Source organism: Dryobates pubescens (assembly GCF_014839835.1).
Source record: "Dryobates pubescens isolate bDryPub1 chromosome 41 unlocalized genomic scaffold, bDryPub1.pri SUPER_41_unloc_1, whole genome shotgun sequence".
Taxonomy (NCBI): Eukaryota; Metazoa; Chordata; class Aves; order Piciformes; family Picidae; genus Dryobates; species Dryobates pubescens.
In genome coordinates this window covers 484,899-501,975 of record NW_026530685.1, presented here as the reverse complement: position 1 = coordinate 501,975, position 17,077 = coordinate 484,899, and the positions used below count along the sequence as shown (strand labels likewise).

Here is a 17,077-nt window from a genome sequence, read left to right as displayed (position 1 = left end):
GCTAACAAGCTTCCCTGGCAGAGACCTCGTTAGCCACACAAGAGCCCCATGCTGGGCACCATTTGTCTTTGTTGGGCAGGGGGCTGCTGTGCCCAGCTCCACCACAGGCAAACTCCTGGGCCCCCGCTGTCTCTCACGTCTCTGCTGGTGCCAGCCTGGGGACAGGGCCAGGGGCAGGCAGATGCTGGGGGCTGGCAGGAGTGTGGCACGGCCGGGCAGTGGCCAGCCCGTGGCCAGAAGTGGGCGCAGCAGGAGCGGATCGATGCTCTGAATTATTTAGCTGGAGAGCACGAAGCAGCTGCAGCACAACCCCCTGCACAGGGGGCACCACACCACACTCGCAGCTGGGCATGGGACCCCCAGCCCTACCTAGCCCAGACAGGGCAAACAAGCACCCACTGCCAGGCTGCAGGGACACTGCAGCTGCCCAGGATCCTCTGCCACCCCTCTCGGTGGTGGATGCTGAGGCATGGGGCACATCAGATCTCTTTGTGCTGCACCAGGCTGCGCCCAGGTGGTGCCACCGCTACCTGCTCTGTCCCCTGCTGGGCATCCAGCACCACGGCACTGCCTGGCCAGCAGCAGGGGGCTGGGGTGGCTGCACCCTGCAGAGGGTGCCCTGCGTTCAGCGTGGTCCCCGCAGGGCAAGCTGTGAGCCGTGGCTGCCCACACCCCGCGCCCCCAGCCCTTCTCTGAGCCTTTGCATTATTAAACCCACCCCTGTGCCATCACTCACGGCCGGCCTGGCAGCGGCACCGCATCAAACCTGATGAATATTTCAGGCCCTGAAATCTCCTTCTCCTGCGTGCTTCATCCTGAGCCCCCTCCCCCTGCTGCCTCCCCAATTTATTAGCTCGTTTGCTTCCCTGCAGTTCTGCCTGGCACCAAGGGCACAGAGCAGCACGGTCACCGTGCATGCTTGGCACCTCTCCCCAAGCCCACTCGTGGTGGGGGTGGGGGGTGGGTCATCCACCACCGTGGCTCCCGCCCAGGCTGTGACAGGGATGGGCTGTCCCCAAGGGTGGGTGGGCAATGGCACACATCCCTGGGGCAGCGCTGGAGCAGCCTCACACTGCTGAGATTGGTGCTGAGATTGGTCCCTGGAGCCCTGTGCCAAATCCCCAGTCCTTGCTTGGCACTGAGGTGTTGCAGTTCCCTTGGCATTGTCACCTGCAAGGAGCATGAGGACAACCTGAAGCAGGTCACAGCAGGGACCTATTCCCAACACTCCCAGCCTGGTATCCCACTGTGTGCCAGCACCTCTGCCAGCACCACCCCTCGGTGTGCCCACCCCCTTCCACCTCTGCCAGCACTCCTGGCTGGTCCCGGTGGCCGCAGACACTAATTGCAGCGTGATCCATGTGCGGCAGGAGCAGGATATCGATGCTGCCTGTCACCCCTTGGCCAGATTAACGTCACTTAGGCACCGGGAACGGGCACCACAGAGATCTGCCACCGGCCCCGGGGCAGGCTCCAGCGCTGCCATCTTATACCAGCATGGGTGCTGGGTTCAACCTGCTCAGCTCCCTGCCCAGTCCCAAGATCTCCATTGCCTCTCAAACCTCTCCTGACACCACCACGGAGCCACCTTGTGCCCAAACACGCCAGGGTCATGGCACTGTGCACGCAGCTGCTGCCATGGTGACACACCAGGGAGCCCTGGTACACAGCGACAGCCCTGGCACACATGATCCTGTGCACACCCTGGGCACTCACCCTCAGGCTGCATGTGGTGCCCTGGGCATGGGCAGCGGTAGCCGAGCTGGCATGCCCCAGCCACAGGCAGCATTTGGAGAGGGCAGATGGCACTGGAGCTGAGCAGGGCTGAGCCCTGGGGATGCTGCAAGGCTCTGACAGGGCTCTGGTGAGGGCAAGTCTGGGCTGTGGGTGCCTTGGTGGAGCTGGGATGCGATGTCCCCATACCTGCTGCATGCTTGGGTGCTCCTGTGGGATTGGGGCAAGGTGCCGATGGCTCCTGGTGGCCCGGCTGCAGATGCCATCAGCCCCGTGCTTGGTTCTCTATCACTGCTCTGCCCACTGCTGTTGATCCATGCCCAGGTCTGGGGGGACAGCAGGCTGTAGCCTGCACCCCAGACAGTGCCTGCTGCAGCCTCTGCAACCCCCGACCACCGTGCAGGAGACAGCAAGGCTGGGGTGAGCAGAGCACCAGGCTCCAGGGTGGACAGGGATGAGGTCAGTGGGGAGCCAAGGGCTGAGGCTGGTGGCTGCAGACGCAGCTCCATGTCCTTGTCCCTTCCCCAGGGAGCTGTGGCTGCCATGCTGCAGCGGGGCTGGGTGCCAGCCCCCGCCACGCTCGCCCTGCCCACGTCGGACGGCTCTCTCCCGGCACAACCCTCACGCCCACGGCACACCCTCGCCGTGGCCATGCTGGAGCAGGAGGGGCTGGGCTGGGGCCAGCGAGGCCGGGGCTGCTGCTGGGAGATGATATTGGAGTGATCTTGAGGCCAGGAGGGAGCTTTGCCACGCGGGAGGAGAGGAGAGGAGAGGAGAGGAGCTGGCTGAGTCACCCAGTGCCAGCTGCTGACTCAGGCACTTCCTGCCAGGTAGCCCCTGCCGCCGGTGCGTGGGCTGCCGGCACACAGCGTGCAGCAGAGGGGGCAACCAGGACCCTGGCACCGCCTGGCAGCCCAGTCCAGTTCTCGCGGTACTGCAGGGTGGCCCAAGGTGAGACTGGCATGTGCGTGGGTGCTGGCCTGTGCCTCGCAGTGTGGTTTCCACCCGGGGTTCACCCACTAGCAGCATGGCCACAAGCTGGGGTGGCATGCGGGGAGCACGGCTGCTGGGCCGTGGGAACCACGAGGAGCTGGCTGGCAGCACTTCCCACCCGGCACCTCTGGGTGCCCCCACACCCACCCAGGGCTGGTGGTGGTTGGCACAGCAGAGCCCGACGGAGCCAAGCTTCCGTCAAGCAGGCGCCTGGCGCCCAGGGCTGGGACCCTGCGGCTTCCTCCCCACTGGGCAGCAGGAGCAGTCCCAGCACCGTGAGGCCAGCCCAGAGCTGGCAGGCACCGGGGCCAAGAGCCACGCACGGCTTCATCCGCCAGCTCCACAAGGAAGCTGATTTCCTCCGACAGCCCTTTCTGTACCGCCAGTGCCAGCCGGGGCAGCCACCCCCCTGCGGCCGTGGCCTGGCTGCTGGTGGCCAGCTTTGTGCTGGCAATTAACCCTCCTCTGTGATCCTGCGCCATCGAGCTCCGCATCAATTAACTCAAGCCATTCAGGTGCTAATTAACGGATCGCCCCCATAGCCGTCGGAGTAGCCGGGCTCACCTCCGGCCCCCTCACAGCGTGAGGCCACTGACTGTCCCTGTGGCTCACTGGGGAGGTGAGATGGTGGCTGGTGGCTCTGACCTGGACCTGTGGCTCACTGCCGAGGTGGGCTGGTGCCTGGTGGCACTGCCACCCCTGCTCACCTCCCTTGTGTCACATCCCAACCCTGCCTCGTGCTGCCACGGCTCCAAACCCAGAGACAAAGCAGCCCCGGGAGGTCCCACGGGATGCTTCCAAGGCTGGGAGTCCCCTCTCTCCTCGGATGTAGGAAGCGGCGGGGGGGGTGTCTCAGCACCCCACACCCTCAGCAGGGCGGCGCTTGGCTGATGCTCACCGAGACGCTGACGCGGTGCGACCATCCGTGAGGCCTTCATTCAAATTTAAAGACCGACAGAGGGATAAAAATGGAAAGGGGCAGCCAGGAGCGGGGCGGCTGCGAGCCCTTCGGCGTGCGGGGAGCCTGCTCCGGGCGTGCCGGCCGGGCGCGCTCCCTGGCCAGGGGCAGCAGCGTGCCCGGGCACCCGCGCAGGGCTGCGTGGGGCTGCCCGATTCGTGCTGCCAGGAGGAGCTGGCAGGAGCTGGGGGGGGGCTGTTCAGCTCTGTCAGACGTGCCCTGGCTACCTGCGCCTCGACCCGAGTGCCATCTCCTCGCGGCCCTGTCCACCCCCTCCGTGTGTCATTGGCATGTTCTTGCCATGTCTGGCTGGAGACGTGCCAGCACCTGGCTCTCACCGGCGGGTCAGGAGCCCTGAGCTCAGCACCTTTGGGGCCGTGTAGGTGTGGCTGGTGAATATTTAATGCCCACGTTTTCACCGAGCCCTTTCTTGGTTACACTCCTGCCTCCCACCCAGCTCTCTCGCCATGTTTATTTATTTAATGAATTATTTATCGGCTCCCCCTCTCGCTCGGCTGGGCGCTGCTCCGCCGCTGGCCCCCTCCCCGCTCCTCCCCCCCGCCCCGGCTCCCAGCCCGGCGCGATGATTTATTGAATGCCGGCTCTGCTCTGCGGTTGCGACATGCTGTCACAGGAAGCCGCGGTTAAATATTAACCAGGGCGGGCAGAACGGGTCCCCTGCCCTGCCAGGCACACGCAGCTGGCATGGACCCCTCTGCCCCACCTCGCTTTGGGCATGGCAGCCAGCGTGGCTGCTGCTCGTAGCTGCGCACTCCAGGCAGCCACTCGAGGGGGGCTTTGCTCTGGTCCCCTCTGCTTTCAAAGCAGAAACCTGCTGGCCCTCAGCGTGCCAGGCGTGGGGTGGAGGAGATGAGAGGCTACAGAAATGGGGAGGAACCAGCCTTGCCTCATGCCCGAGCTCTCCTGGAGCACTCGAGGCCTCTCATGTCCTGGAAGCAAAGCCACTCAGCTGCCCGCCCCCACCACGGACACCACCTCCTGCCGTGGTCTGCAAAACCCAGCCCAAACCCTCCATGTGCCAGCTGCCACAGCTGGGACCCATCCTGAAGCCCCAAGGGGTGATGCTTGGTGGGTGCTGGCACCCACACGTGGGTGCACATAGCAATGCTCAGGGTGGGTTTGGCCGCCTGGGTCCCTCTGTCCCCGTCCCCCCCTGCCGTGGGTGCATTCCGCTGTGGGCCCCCACGTTGGGGTGCTCCAGTGTGGGGGTCCCCGCAGCGAGCAGAGCGGCGTGCAGGTGCTGGTGGCAGCGTGTGCGTTGCCATGAGCTGGGGGTTTCCATGTGGAGGTGTTGTGTTGCCATGGGTTTGCTGAGCCAAAGCGTTTCCATGGTGGCAGCGCCGTGCCGCTGGGCCCTTCCAGAGGTGCGAACCACCCCCCTCGGGATGCCCCAGCCCCAGGGCACACCGGGAGAGAGCTGCTGCCGCCACCAGCAACAACATGCCCTGGCACCCTGGTGCCTCGGCCCCTGAAGTCCCTCCTGCCTCCCAGCAACCCACCCCCCACCCCCCCCGTGCCTGCCTACCCCCCACCCCGGGCCAGCCAGAGCCCTTTTCCACGTGTTGTGTTTTCTCCACTTCACTTCTCTGGATGAATAATTAATTGAGGCTTTTTTTGGTCCTCCGGGCCCTTCCGCCAGCCCCCTCCCCCTTCCCGGCAGGGATCTGGTGAGGGCTTGGGCCCCCGGTGCTGCCAGAGTGGATGGGGGCAGGGGGTGCTGGGGCACAGCCCTTCCATGGGCATCGCTGACGTTCGACAGCGCTAAGAATGACTTGGGGGGGGGGGGGGGGGGGGGTGTCAGCAAGAGCCTGGCCACCACCACCCTGCATGGGCTGGGGCAGCATGCACGCGTCCAAAGGGGCAATGGGGAGCCCGAAGAAGGGGCCCTGAAAGCAGAGCAGCTCCACACTTGCCAGCAGCTTCCCTGGCAGCAGCTTTGGGCAGCCAGAAAACCCTCCCAGCGTTGGGCACTGGGCAGCAGATAGCCCAAGCCCAGGCTTGGGGACTGCTGTGGGGGACAGCAGGGCACCGGGGACGTGGCATTTGGCATGGCAACGACCCATCTTCAGCACCCCATCGGGACGGGCAGCGGCCGGGGCCGGCTGGGGCGGCAGCCGGGGCCAGCTCCGCCAGCTCGGCCACGCTTTCCATGGCCTCCCACTGTCGTCTGCAGGCTCCTCGGGCTGCCACATCTCCGGGGTCATGAGCAAAGCCGGCGCTGCCAGAGCCCCTAGGGACTCGCCGGGTCGGTGCCCGAGGTGTGTGCATGTGCTCGGGCGCGCTCCCGCCTGGCAGCTCCATGCTTGGCGCTGCCATGAGCGTGCCCGTGTGTTGCACACGTGTGCCGGGGCAGGGATCACCTGGCACACGGGGAACGCTGGGCGGTGCCACATGGTAGTTGCTAAGGGATCTTGACGAGGATGGGTGGCTGGAGCTGGCACCTAAGCTCAATCCCTTCCCACATAGTTGGTGGGGACTGGCACCTGAGGAGCACCCACTACCCCCACAGCTACTGCCAGCTGCCTGGGTATCTGTGCCCCACAGACCCTTGAAATGAGGCAGGGGGCGAGGGAGCAGCCCCATGGGTGGGTGCTCAGCTACGTGAAGGCTCCTGGGGCAGAAGAGGGCAGGTGGTAGAGCCTGGAACTGTGGCTGTAGCCCTCCAGCACCCAGGCTGCCCTGGCACGGTGGCCTCCCTTCCACCGGCTCCCACTGGTTCCCAGGGTGGCCAAACCCTACTGTGACTTGTCCTGGGGTCACAAGGACCCTCTGGGACCCTGAGCCCTCACTCACGGCTCGTCGAGCCCCGAGCCCCAGCGGTCCCACGCACAGGGACCCCAATGTCAGTAGGACATGACCCTGGTGCCCCCTCTCACTTGGGGCCCCGGTGGTGCCCCGGTGACACCTGATCCTGGTGGGACCCGACCCCAGTGTTGTCGCCCTTGGGGACCCTCAAGCCCAAACCCGGCACGACCCCTCTCCGCGGTGCCGATGCCGGTGCCGGAGCAGGCGGGCCCGGGGCGGTGTCGGGAGTGCGCGCGGGGGCGCGGCGGCGGCGGCGGGCGCGCGCTGGGCGGAGCTGGGCGCCGGGGGCGCGGGGCGCGGGCGGCTCCGGGCTCGGTTCTCCATTCATCGGGATCGCGGCGGGCTCCGCGGCGGCGGCAGGATGGCTGTGCTCCTGCCCCTGCTCCCGCTGCTGCTGCTGCTGCCGGGCCGGGGACCGCCGGGGGTCCTGGGCAACCGCCACGCCGTGCATTGGAACAGCTCCAACCTGCAGTGAGTGCGGGGCCGCCGGTACCGGCACCGATACCGGCACCGGGAGGCGGGTGTTGTGTGTGTGGCGGGGTTGATGTCCCCGGGACCGGGCGGGGGGAACCGCAGGAAAGGACGAGGCGGGAGCGCGCCGGGGATCGCGCTGAAGGATGCGCGCAGTAGCGGCGGGGGGGGGCCGACACCGGGCCGGGGGCGCGCGCGCCGGGACTGCGGGACCCCCCGGTGCCGGTGTCCGCGAGGCGCCCCCGTGCGGATGGGGCTGCCGGGCCCCCCCTGTGTAGGTGCTGCTGCCCCCACCTCGCCCTGCCCGCGGAGTCGGAGCCGAGGGTGGGTTTGGACCCGACCGGCGCAGGTACCCGGGGCTGCGCTGCCGGGCGGGGCGCGGGCACCGGCGGGGTCGGTGGAGCTGCGCTCGGCGGCTCCCGGTGCGGGCGCGGGTGGGTCGGGGGCACAGGGAACCAAGCCTCTTCTCTCCCTATCTGCGCTGACCCGCTCCGCGGTGGGCATCGTGTGCCACGGGAAGGGCACGGCTGGTGTCCCACCTCCTTCCCGAGGTACCGGCTAGGGCTGGTGGTCCCGCTGCGGTGACCCCGCCGCCAGACGCGCCCCCCGCCTGTCTGGGAGCGGGAGCGGCACCGGCGGCGCGGCGCGGGGGGGGCCCGACGGGTGCCCGCCACCCCCCCGCCTCTCGGGCGGGCAGCGGTGCCAGCTCCGGAGCAGAAGCCGCGGACGGCGGGTCCGAGGGCTCCCGTGGGGGTTGTCGGGGCGAGGCGGGGGTTGCGAGTAGAGGTGTGGAAACTGCTGTCGCGCCCACGGCCACCGGGAGCTCGGGCGGTCGGCGGTCGTGATCCCCCGACACCTCCCTCATGTCTGTGCCGGGGGCTGCGGACACCCGGACACCCGACGGAGGGCTGTCCGGTGGCGTGAGGGGCATGACACCCACACCTGGGGTTGGCACGGCTGCGCCAGAGGGCAGCGGGCACTGCACAGGTTTTGGGGTGACGATGGGCACGGCTGGGCTCCCCCTCGAGGCTGCGAGTCCACGGCGGGTCCAGGGACCCCTCTGTGGGGCTCGAGGAGCTGTGCCTGCTGCAAGCGTCCAGCTCCTCTTCCGTCGCCGGGGCGAGCGCACAGGGGTGTGGCGAGGACGTGAGCCCAGCCGGAGCATCCCCTGCTACCCATCGGCGTGAGGGCTCCCCCGGGTTCCCCCCGCCCTGCACCCCTTTGCCGGGGAGCAGCGTCCCCAGCAGCCCCTCCACCCCACCCCCCTCCCATTGGTTTTGTGTCGCCAGGCGGAAGCTTGGGCCCCATAAATCGTGCGTGTGTGCGACGTGCCGAGGCGCAGCACAATGGCGAGGCGCTTGGCTCACCCCGCTGTGCTTCGGCACCCCCCTCCTCCAGCTGCACCCCCCCTCTCACCTACCAGCCTCGCCCCCCACGCTGTGACATTGCCAGGACCTCGAGGTGGGGAGAGGGGGGCAAGTCCAGTGCCCCCCGCCCTCGCCCCGTCACAACCAAAGTGCCACCACCAGCAAGGGGCAACCTCTCCCTCACCGTATCACTCACAACCGTGTACCACAGCCTGGCACTGCCTCCACACCCCACCCCCCCCCAGGGACTGGGTGGAGGGGGTGCCAGCCATGTGCCCACCGTGCCCAAGCCGGGGGGGTGTCGCAGCCAGACGCCCGTGCCCGCTGCGCACGCGTCTCTGGCGCGGCTCCGAGCGTCCAGCTCAGGGCACGGGCGGCGCACGGTGGGGGCGGCTGCGGCAGAGACGTGTCCCAGGGACTCCCGGAGCTGATATTTATTGTTAGGCAGTGCGGCAGCTCGGCCGCAATTATAGCCGCGCGGCAAAGTGTCTGGATTAGATAAATTATGGGGGGAATTAGGGCTCCCTGGGCCGCAGCCTGCAAATCCCAGCAACCCCGCTGCAATCAGAGCAATAAACAAGCCCTGCACGGCCCCCCTGGGGCTCTCCGGGGAGGGGTGGGATGCTGGAGGGCTCAGCTGGGGGCTGCTCCTGGCAGAGCTGCGACAGGCACCCCCAGGCGTGTATTGCGTCGCCCTGGGCACCCTGGCGAAGGAGGAGAGGGCGAGGGGCTGCCCTGCGGAGCCCAACCACAGCACCTAGGGTCTTGGTATTGCTTCGGGGAGCGTGAGCTGGTGGTGGCTCATCCCTCTTGGGCACATGGCAATGCTCCTCAAGTCACCACGGTGGTGGTGCTGGGCGGGGGAGGGAGGGGGCAGGAGTGCCACGGAGTGAGCAGGGCACCCCTCCTGCAGCAGGTGGAAGGTGCTGATGGCAAAGCCCCGGGAGAAGCTTAGAGGTGGTGTCAGAGGCTCAGGGCACCGGAGGTGCCTGCTCCTGCTCGGCCGGGTTGATCCGGCTGCGCTCCCTGCCTGTCCCATCAGCTCCACTGGTGGCAGCCGGCGAGCCCTGGGGGCACAGGACAATCCCTGGCTGGTCCTTTCCCTCCACGCCCAAGTCCTGCCGGGAACAGGCTTGGTGGCACAGGATGAAGGTCGAGGGTTGCCACCTAGTGCTGGCATTCAGGAGGGAAGGATGCACCCCTGTGGGGCCCTATGGTTTGTGGCCAGGGGCTCCTACAGGTGTCCCCAGCTCGGGCCTCAGTGTGCCAATGCATGCAGGGTGCCATCTTCCCGCAGGGTGTTCTGGATGCCAAGGTGGAGGCAGCATTTCGTCCCCTAGCATCGGCCTGACATGGCTGATGCCACTCTTGCCCCTGGGAGCCCCCCAGAACAGGTTGGAGTGACACACAGAGGTCACACGCTGCATGCCTGGCTCCAGTGTGGGGACTGGCAGTGCTGATGCCTGAGGCCTCGGGGTGCCCAGGGCTGTGGAGAGGGCAGAGCAGAGTGGCTGTGAGAAGGGAGCACCTGAGAAGCTGGTGCCTGGCTGAGGCAGGCGTGTCAGAGCCCACCTGTATGCAGGGAGTGCCCAGCATCCCGCGAGGTCCCCCCCCAGCCGCCGGCACTGCCACCACGGTCGCCCTCTTCACGACAGCTTTTATCTGGCTGACTTTGTGTTCCAGGCAGCCAGAGCTGGAGCAGGCTCTCGAGAGCACTCCCCTCCTCTCCTGGGGGGAGCCTCTCACTCGGGAAAGCAGCCACAGCTGTGCTCTGTGCCCGCCGGGGGGTGGGGCTGGGGGTGCCCAGGTTTCTGAGTCCTCCGTGGATGCCAGACCCTGACACCGGCGCTGTGCCCGGCCAGATCCCTGCATCACATCTGGCACCTGCGAGGCTGGGGATGGCATCACCTGTGGCAGGAGGGATGCTCCCACCCCAGTGGGTCCCAGGGGCATTCAGCAGGAGGTGCTGCAGGGCAAGGGGCAGTTCCCTGCCCTTACCCGACCAGGGGCAGTTCCCTGCCCTGCCGGGTTGGGGAAGGTGGTGATTACATCTCTCAGCAGCTAATTACCCAACCTCACTGCCTGCAGAGTTCTTAGGTGGGCTGAGGAGCTCTGCCCCCCCACCTCTCCCACAGCTGTGCCCCCCAGATGGGTCCCTGTGGGGCACAGAGCCCCCAGTCACCCATGGGTGCTGGCTGCAGCGCTGGCTGGAGCTGCTGCCCTGGGGGCAGGGGGTGCCTTGCCCTGTGAGTCACCGCGCTGGGCGGCACCGAGCCCCGGCAGCGTGACCGGGGCCCACGAGGTTCCCGTGGGAGAAGGGGCCACGGCGTCGGGGTGCGGAAGTTGTCCCGGGGTGCAACAGGGCCGGGGCCACCCGCTCCTGCCCGGGCTGGTAATTGAGTCACTGGTTGCAGATTGATGGTTTAATTAAAACCCAATTAGAAACCTCATTGATCTTGTTAGCAAAGCGGGAAGGTCCGGGGCTTTAGCGGGATTAAAGGGATCGCCAGGCTGTCGATGGGGACGGGGGAGCCGGGGCATCTCTTCTGGGGATCCCGGGGTGCTCGAGCGAGGCCGTGCCAACCACCTCGAGGTGGGTGCTGCCTCGTGGCACCACAGTGACTTCTCCTGCCACCGTGTCCCCAGGGAGCAGCCCCACGTCTCCCCAGGAGCTCCGGTGCACCGAGCGGGGAGGTGGCCCCCGGAGACACCGTGTGCCGGCGATGCCTTCTGCGCCCGCACCTTGCGGCTGCACCAAGGGAATTTGGGGGGGAGAGGGGGGTGCTGGGGTAGGAGGGAAGGGGGGAGCCGTACTGTGCCACCCGTGTGCGTGGGCTGCGTCGCTGGCGCTGTCTGCCGAGCCAGCGCGCGTGTGCGAGGCCGTCTGGGTGCCGTGACTGTGCAGCGCTGCCTGCGTGGGGAGGGTTGGCACGGGGTAGGGGGCGGGGGGTGCCCAGGCTGAGCCACCAGTCTCCCCCAGCGGCGAGCGGTGGGTGCAGGCGGGCGCTCTGTCTGTCCCTCTGCCCATCGGAGCTGACTGACCACGGCGATCCCTAACGCCTTCACCCCTCGTGGCACCCCATCCCCGTGGAAGGAGCCGAACAAACCGGTGGCACTTTTTTTGTTCCCTGGCTGATCGATGGCCCCGGATGTGCCGAAAGGGCGAAGCTGCCCGAGCCAAACAAAGGATCCGTCAGTGCTAGGGGGTGGTGTCCACCCTGGAACCCGGTGTTGGGGGGCACCATGCAATCAGCCGCACCGGGGGATTCCTTCTGATTGCTCCTGTCCTCACCGATGGCGCTGCCAACGTGGGATGCTGAGCTCCGCTCCAGCTATGCCACTCTTCAAGCCTCTACGCAGGGACAAGTCCCCGCAGCCCGGGGGTCTAGGCGGGGGTCTGGGCTGCTGCCGGGGCGTGCTGCAGTGCACCAGGCGCTCCCGAGCAGTGCCTGAGTGAGCGTGCGGCGTTCAGCCCAGATTTATCACAGCAGATGGGAGCAGAACAGCCGCCCAGCTCACCAGTGGCTGCGGCTTGCCAGGTAGTCGGGGTCCCGCCGGTGCGGGGACGGTGGGCACGGAGCCCAGCCTGTGCTTGGGACAGTTCTGCCAGGGGGACATCCATCTGCCCAGAGCCGACAGGCTGCTGGAAGGTACCACTGCTTTTCAAAGCCCTGCTCTAAAAATGCAGTCGTGCAGAAGTGATGCTGCCCGTTCTGCTCCTGCACTTAACCCTTCGGGCACTGCCGGAGCCTGCCGTGCCCCGCCGGCTGCACCGCGCCTGGAGGGTCTGTCCTGACCCATGGCACCTACCGCTGAGGTTTTCTGGCAGCTGTGGGAGCAGATAGGGACTGGGCAGCCCTTGCCCGCTCTGCAATGTGTGTCAGTGACAAAAAGCGGCTGAGACCCTCACTCCGGGTGTGTTCCCATCCTCGCACCTGAAAAGGGGCCCGTGGGTCCCCTAGCTGGGGCTGGGCCGGGCACTCGGCTCTGCCTGGCCTGCCCTCCCAGGTGGTGCCACAAATAGAGCCCAGGGCACTCCAGTGACAACATCAGGATTGCTGGGATTCGGGGACATGCAGCTGTGTGGGGTGCTGCTCTGCACCCATGGGACTGGCAGCCACGGTGCAGGAGCTGAGCGTGGCCAGGACACAGCAGTGTTGTGGTTGAGGTTGCTAACAGAGGTCCCTGGATGTGCCCTGGGCCACGGTGGCACCATGGCTCTACCCGCTTGGCGCTGTTCTCCAGTCCCGCCCACCAGCGGTGCCGGTGAGGTTCGCTGCCATGGGGAGACCATCACAGTACCTGGGCTCCCCTGGTGCTGGTGTGCCCCAGCCCAAGGGGGACACCTTGGTGCCGTGTGGGGCAGAGGTCGTTAGTGAGGCTGTTTATCAGGAGCCACACTCCTTAACGAGCACCAGTACGGGGTCCCGAGGGGGTGTGTGCATGCCTCAGTGATAAGTGCCACAGGGGCAAGTGGGGAGTTACAGCTCCCTGGCACCTCAGTACAGGGTTTCCCTTGGCATCACTCCCGCTGATGCAGAAACCCAGGGCCGAATCGGGGGAACGTGCTTCCCCCAGTCCCTCTCTCCCCCTGGCACAGCCACAACCCGGCCATGGCAAGCACCAGCTGCCAGCACCCACCCTGCTTTGGGGCAGCTGGCTCGGGGCACGCTGGCGTCCCAGCCCTGCGTCCTGCACGGAGTTAATTGCAATTTTCTCCTCCGGGCCATTTCTTTAATAATAAGCTTTTTTTTCTCCCCCTTCTTCCAACCACATCAAAGGAGGAAGATGAAAGGTCCCGGCGCCCCGCGGAGCAAGGGTGGCTGCCTCAGCACCTTGCTGGTGGAGGGAGCTGCCCGGTGGCCAGCGGGCTCTGGGATGGGCCAGGGAATAGCGGCTGCGCATCAAGGGAGGTGCCATGTGGGGCTGTGCTCCCTGCCCCGCGGGTGACGACGTTTGCTGTAGGCCCTCCACGGCCCCTGCTGGCCACAGCGAGCCCGAGTGGAGAGGCAGCGCTGCTGGGGTCCCCCTTTCCCAGCAGACACTGGGTGCCCCTTTGGGTCTCTCTCTTGGAGCCTAGCTTCTGGAATGATGTGTACTGGGGTACCACGGGCCCTGGCAGGATGCCAGGGCTCCCCAAACAGCGCCAGGGGCGGTTGTGTGAGGTGGGGTGTCCGCACCCTCTGTCCTGCCCACTGCCTGCCCTGCCAGGGAGACCCAGGGAGCCGACTTCACCGCGGGCAGGGCATTGGGGCAGGGCAGGTACGTCCAGAGCGCCGGGTCAGGGACTCCTGAGCCCAGATTTGCCTTGACAAGGTGGGGAGAGGGACCCCGAGCTGGAGCAGTCCACCTCGGGTGAGCCCAGGCAGGGTGCTGCGTCCATGTCCTGGGGGAGCCAGGTGAGGGACCCCCAAAGCAGCGAGACTTGGCGGGGGGGTGGGGGCTTGCACACAGGAGCGAGGTCCGGTCAGGGTGGGCGCTGCCACAGTAGCTCGGTGCAAAGCCGGTGCTTGGCAGCGTTGGCTCGTAATTAATTGGCAGGAGCAGTGGGGTCAGCCCGGCAGTGAGGATTACCGCGGCCGGGATTTCCACCGGGCGCGGATTAGGAGCCAGCGGAGCCTCTCCTGAGTGGATCTGAGGGGATTGCTGCTCCTAATCAATGTAAATGAGGCTCCCCCAGGGCCAACCTTTACGGCATTAACGAACTAACGGGATTAGCCAGAGCTGGGTGAGAAATCCTTTCTCTGAGCGCTGACGCGTGGCAGGGCTGGGGCCACGGTGGGCAAACCGCGGTGGGTCGGCTCTAGGCTGCTGGAGCTGGGGAATGCTGGGGCCCCGTTTCCCTCCCTGCCACACTCAGGGGCTGCGGGACTCTGGTGCCCTTGGGCCTTGTGGCCAGGCTGCTCTGCCTGTCCAGCTGTGTCTGTCCCCTCCTCAAGGCTCTGACGGCAGGTTCCTGGCAGGACCCAGCAGCGTGGGTGTTGTGCACTCGGGCTCTTACAAGTGTCCCACCCGTGCTTGGTACCCACAGCATCTGTCCCCAGCAGCGCCCCTGCTGCCCCTGTGCCTGCCGAGATAGTGATGCTGCACTGCAGGCTGAGGTCGCACAGGGGTCCCAGTGTGTCGAGGGAGGGGGGGTCCAGATAGAGGTTGAGCACGGGGATACTTCCGGGGTCCTCTCTCCAGCCTCTGTCTCCCTTTTAAAGAGGGGAACGATGTTTGGGAAGGTGCAGAGAGTGTCCCTGACCCTCTGTGCCTGCTTCTCCCTGACCCCCTGTGCCTGCTTCTCCCTGACCCCCTGTGCCTGCTTCTCCCTGACCCCCTGTGCCTGCTCCCTTCCCTTGCAGCCTGCGTCGAGAGGGCTACACGGTGCAGGTGAACGTCAACGACTACCTGGACATCTACTGCCCGCACTACAACACCTCGGTGCCCGAGCACCGGCTGGAGCAGTACGTGCTCTACATGGTGAACGCGGAGGGATACCGGACCTGCAACACCAGCCAGGGCTTCAAGCGCTGGGAGTGCAACCGGCCCCACGCACCGCACAGCCCCATCAAGTTCTCGGAGAAGTTCCAGCGCTACAGCGCCTTCTCGCTGGGCTACGAGTTCCGCGCAGGGCAGGAGTACTACTACATCTGTACGTGGGGGCGCCGGGCCGGGACCCCCCACAGAGACTCCTGTCCCTGGATGGGTCCCCTGCGTCCTGCCCCAGCTGGTTTCTCAACACAGCATCACCCGGCTGGGCCCCCCTCTGCCCCTCAGGATCCTCCCACATCAATCCCCCCAACCCTGGCTGCAGCATCCCCTGGCAGTGGCCACCCTGATCTCAGGGATGGGGCGGGGGGGGAGGGTGGGGTTGTGAGGGGGGGTTGGGTCATGACGGAGGGGTGAGGTGAGGACACAGGGAAGGTCGGGGTGCAGGGGAGCAGGATGGGGATGTAGGTGGGGGTGCTGGTACAGGTGCAAAACTCAGGGTGCTGATGCAGAACTGGGGTCCTGGAAGGGTCCTGTTGGCCCAGGAGGGGGGTGCAGGATGCTGATATAGGATTGGGGTGCTGGGGCGTGCTGATGCAGCACGGCAATGCAGGGTGCTGAAGCAGATGCAGCTTTGGGGTGCAGGATAGGAGTTCTGCTGCTTCACCCCCAAGGCAGGGCCAGACCCCACAATGCCTAGACCCACTGATCCTCCAGGTGCCTGGGGCTGGGGTCACCCAAACGACCCCAGCCCACTCTTGCTTTACAGCCACCCCAACCCACAACCACCGCCGGGCCTGCCTGAAGATGAAGGTGTTCGTGTGCTGTGCCACCAGTAAGTACCCCTGTGCCCACCCCGGGGGCTGTGGGCAAGTGGGGGGCTGCGTGGCCTGCCAGTGGGTTCCCCATCCCTCCCGGGTCTCCCATCCCTCCCGTGGTGTGGGCTGTGGCACAAGGTGGCCAAGGAGTGGTGACCGAGCCCCACCCCCCCGTCCTCTCTCCCTCTTGCAGCGTCGCACTCCGGGGAGAAGCTGGCACCCACCCTGCCGCAGTTCACCCTGCGGCCAGAGGTGAAGATCGAGGACCTGGGTGAGTCAGGCAGAGACCCCAGCCCCGCAGCGCCGCGTCCCCCCTGCCACCTCCCACGGGGCAGCCCCAGCCACGGGGTGGGGGTCAGGGCTGCCTTAGCGCCACCCTCACCCTCTCGTTCTTCTCCACAGAGAACTTCAACCCAGAGATGCCCAAGCTGGAGAAGAGTATCAGTGGCACCAGCCCCAAGCGGGAACACTTGCCTCTGGCTGTGGCCGCCGCGCTCTTCCTCATGACGCTGCTGGCCTCCTAGCTCCTGATGCTGGTGGGGGCCCGGCCAGCACGGTTCTGCCAAGCGGGGACCCCCTAACCTGCTGCCCCTCGTGAGAGCCAGTGGGGAACCACCACGGGACCACCCGGCTCCTCTGCATCGCCACCCCCCCCCCCGCCCGGAGAGCCTCCCCATGGGGCTGGGGGCCACGGCAGATGCCATTCTTGGCTGGGAGTCACCCCCCTACCCTGCCAAGGGCTGCGTCCACGTCTGCCAGGATGCATCTTGGTGCTGCTGCGTGCACCGCACCTTCTGCCGACACCGTCCCGCACGGCACAGAGCCCTGCCCCTGGAGACCTTGCCCGCAGCTCAGGGCGGTCCTCCGTGGCTGGAAGGGGGCAGTGCCAGGCTGGGGAGCCCGGTGGCCGGGCAGCCTGTACATAACCTATATAGAGATCTATACATACTGTACAGAGAGCGACTAGAGATATATCTATACTGTACCATAGCAGCGGCGCCGGCCCCGGCCCCGCGCCGGCTTGTACATAGTCGAACGTGTTGGATTCTCCTCGTCTTCCGTGAAGACCTGACCTATGCAAACGCACAGACACTTTTTGGGGGAAAAAAAACAAACAAACGAACAAACGAAACAAAAACAAACGGGGGGGGGGGGGCGGAAAAAAAAAAGTCCTCAACCTTTTTTTCAAGTGCTTTGGCTGGTGATTTTCATATTCTGCTCTTAGTCTATTAAAAAAAAAAAGGAGATAATTAAATAAAAGGATTTAAAACAAACAAACAAACAAACAAACCAACCAACCCCGACCAACCCAAACAAAACGATCCCTGGCCAGAGCGGTGTGAGGTGAGGTGCTCCCAGCCAGCCGGCGGCCAGCCCTGCCTCTCACCGTGGGCTCCAGCCGGGGTAAGGGGTCAGGGGAGGGCGGCGAGCAGCAG

The 17,077-nt window shown here is 66.2% G+C and overlaps 1 protein-coding gene across 1 annotated transcript; it reads left to right on the top strand.

Moving 5' to 3' along the window:
- The first annotated feature begins 6,798 nt into the window (after positions 1-6,798).
- EFNA3 (ephrin A3) lies at positions 6,799-16,744 on the top strand. Its single transcript, XM_054179140.1, has 5 exons — positions 6,799-6,982; positions 14,697-14,986; positions 15,593-15,658; positions 15,835-15,912; positions 16,044-16,744. The coding sequence occupies exons 1-5, from the start codon at positions 6,873-6,875 to the stop codon at positions 16,163-16,165; spliced, it is 666 nt and encodes a 221-aa protein (XP_054035115.1). The 5' UTR covers positions 6,799-6,872; the 3' UTR covers positions 16,166-16,744.
- The last annotated feature ends 333 nt before the right edge of the window (positions 16,745-17,077 follow it).

Bases quoted from the DNA above. Each gene is read 5' to 3' on its own strand.
- EFNA3 (XM_054179140.1), top strand. From the start codon at position 6,873: ATGGCTGTGCTCCTGCCCCTGCTCCCGCTGCTGCTGCTGCTGCCGGGC. The intron at 6,983-14,696 runs GTGAGTGCGGGG...CTTCCCTTGCAG, and splicing joins TGGAACAGCTCCAACCTGCA to CCTGCGTCGAGAGGGCTACA. The intron at 14,987-15,592 runs GTACGTGGGGGC...CTTGCTTTACAG, and splicing joins GCAGGAGTACTACTACATCT to CCACCCCAACCCACAACCAC.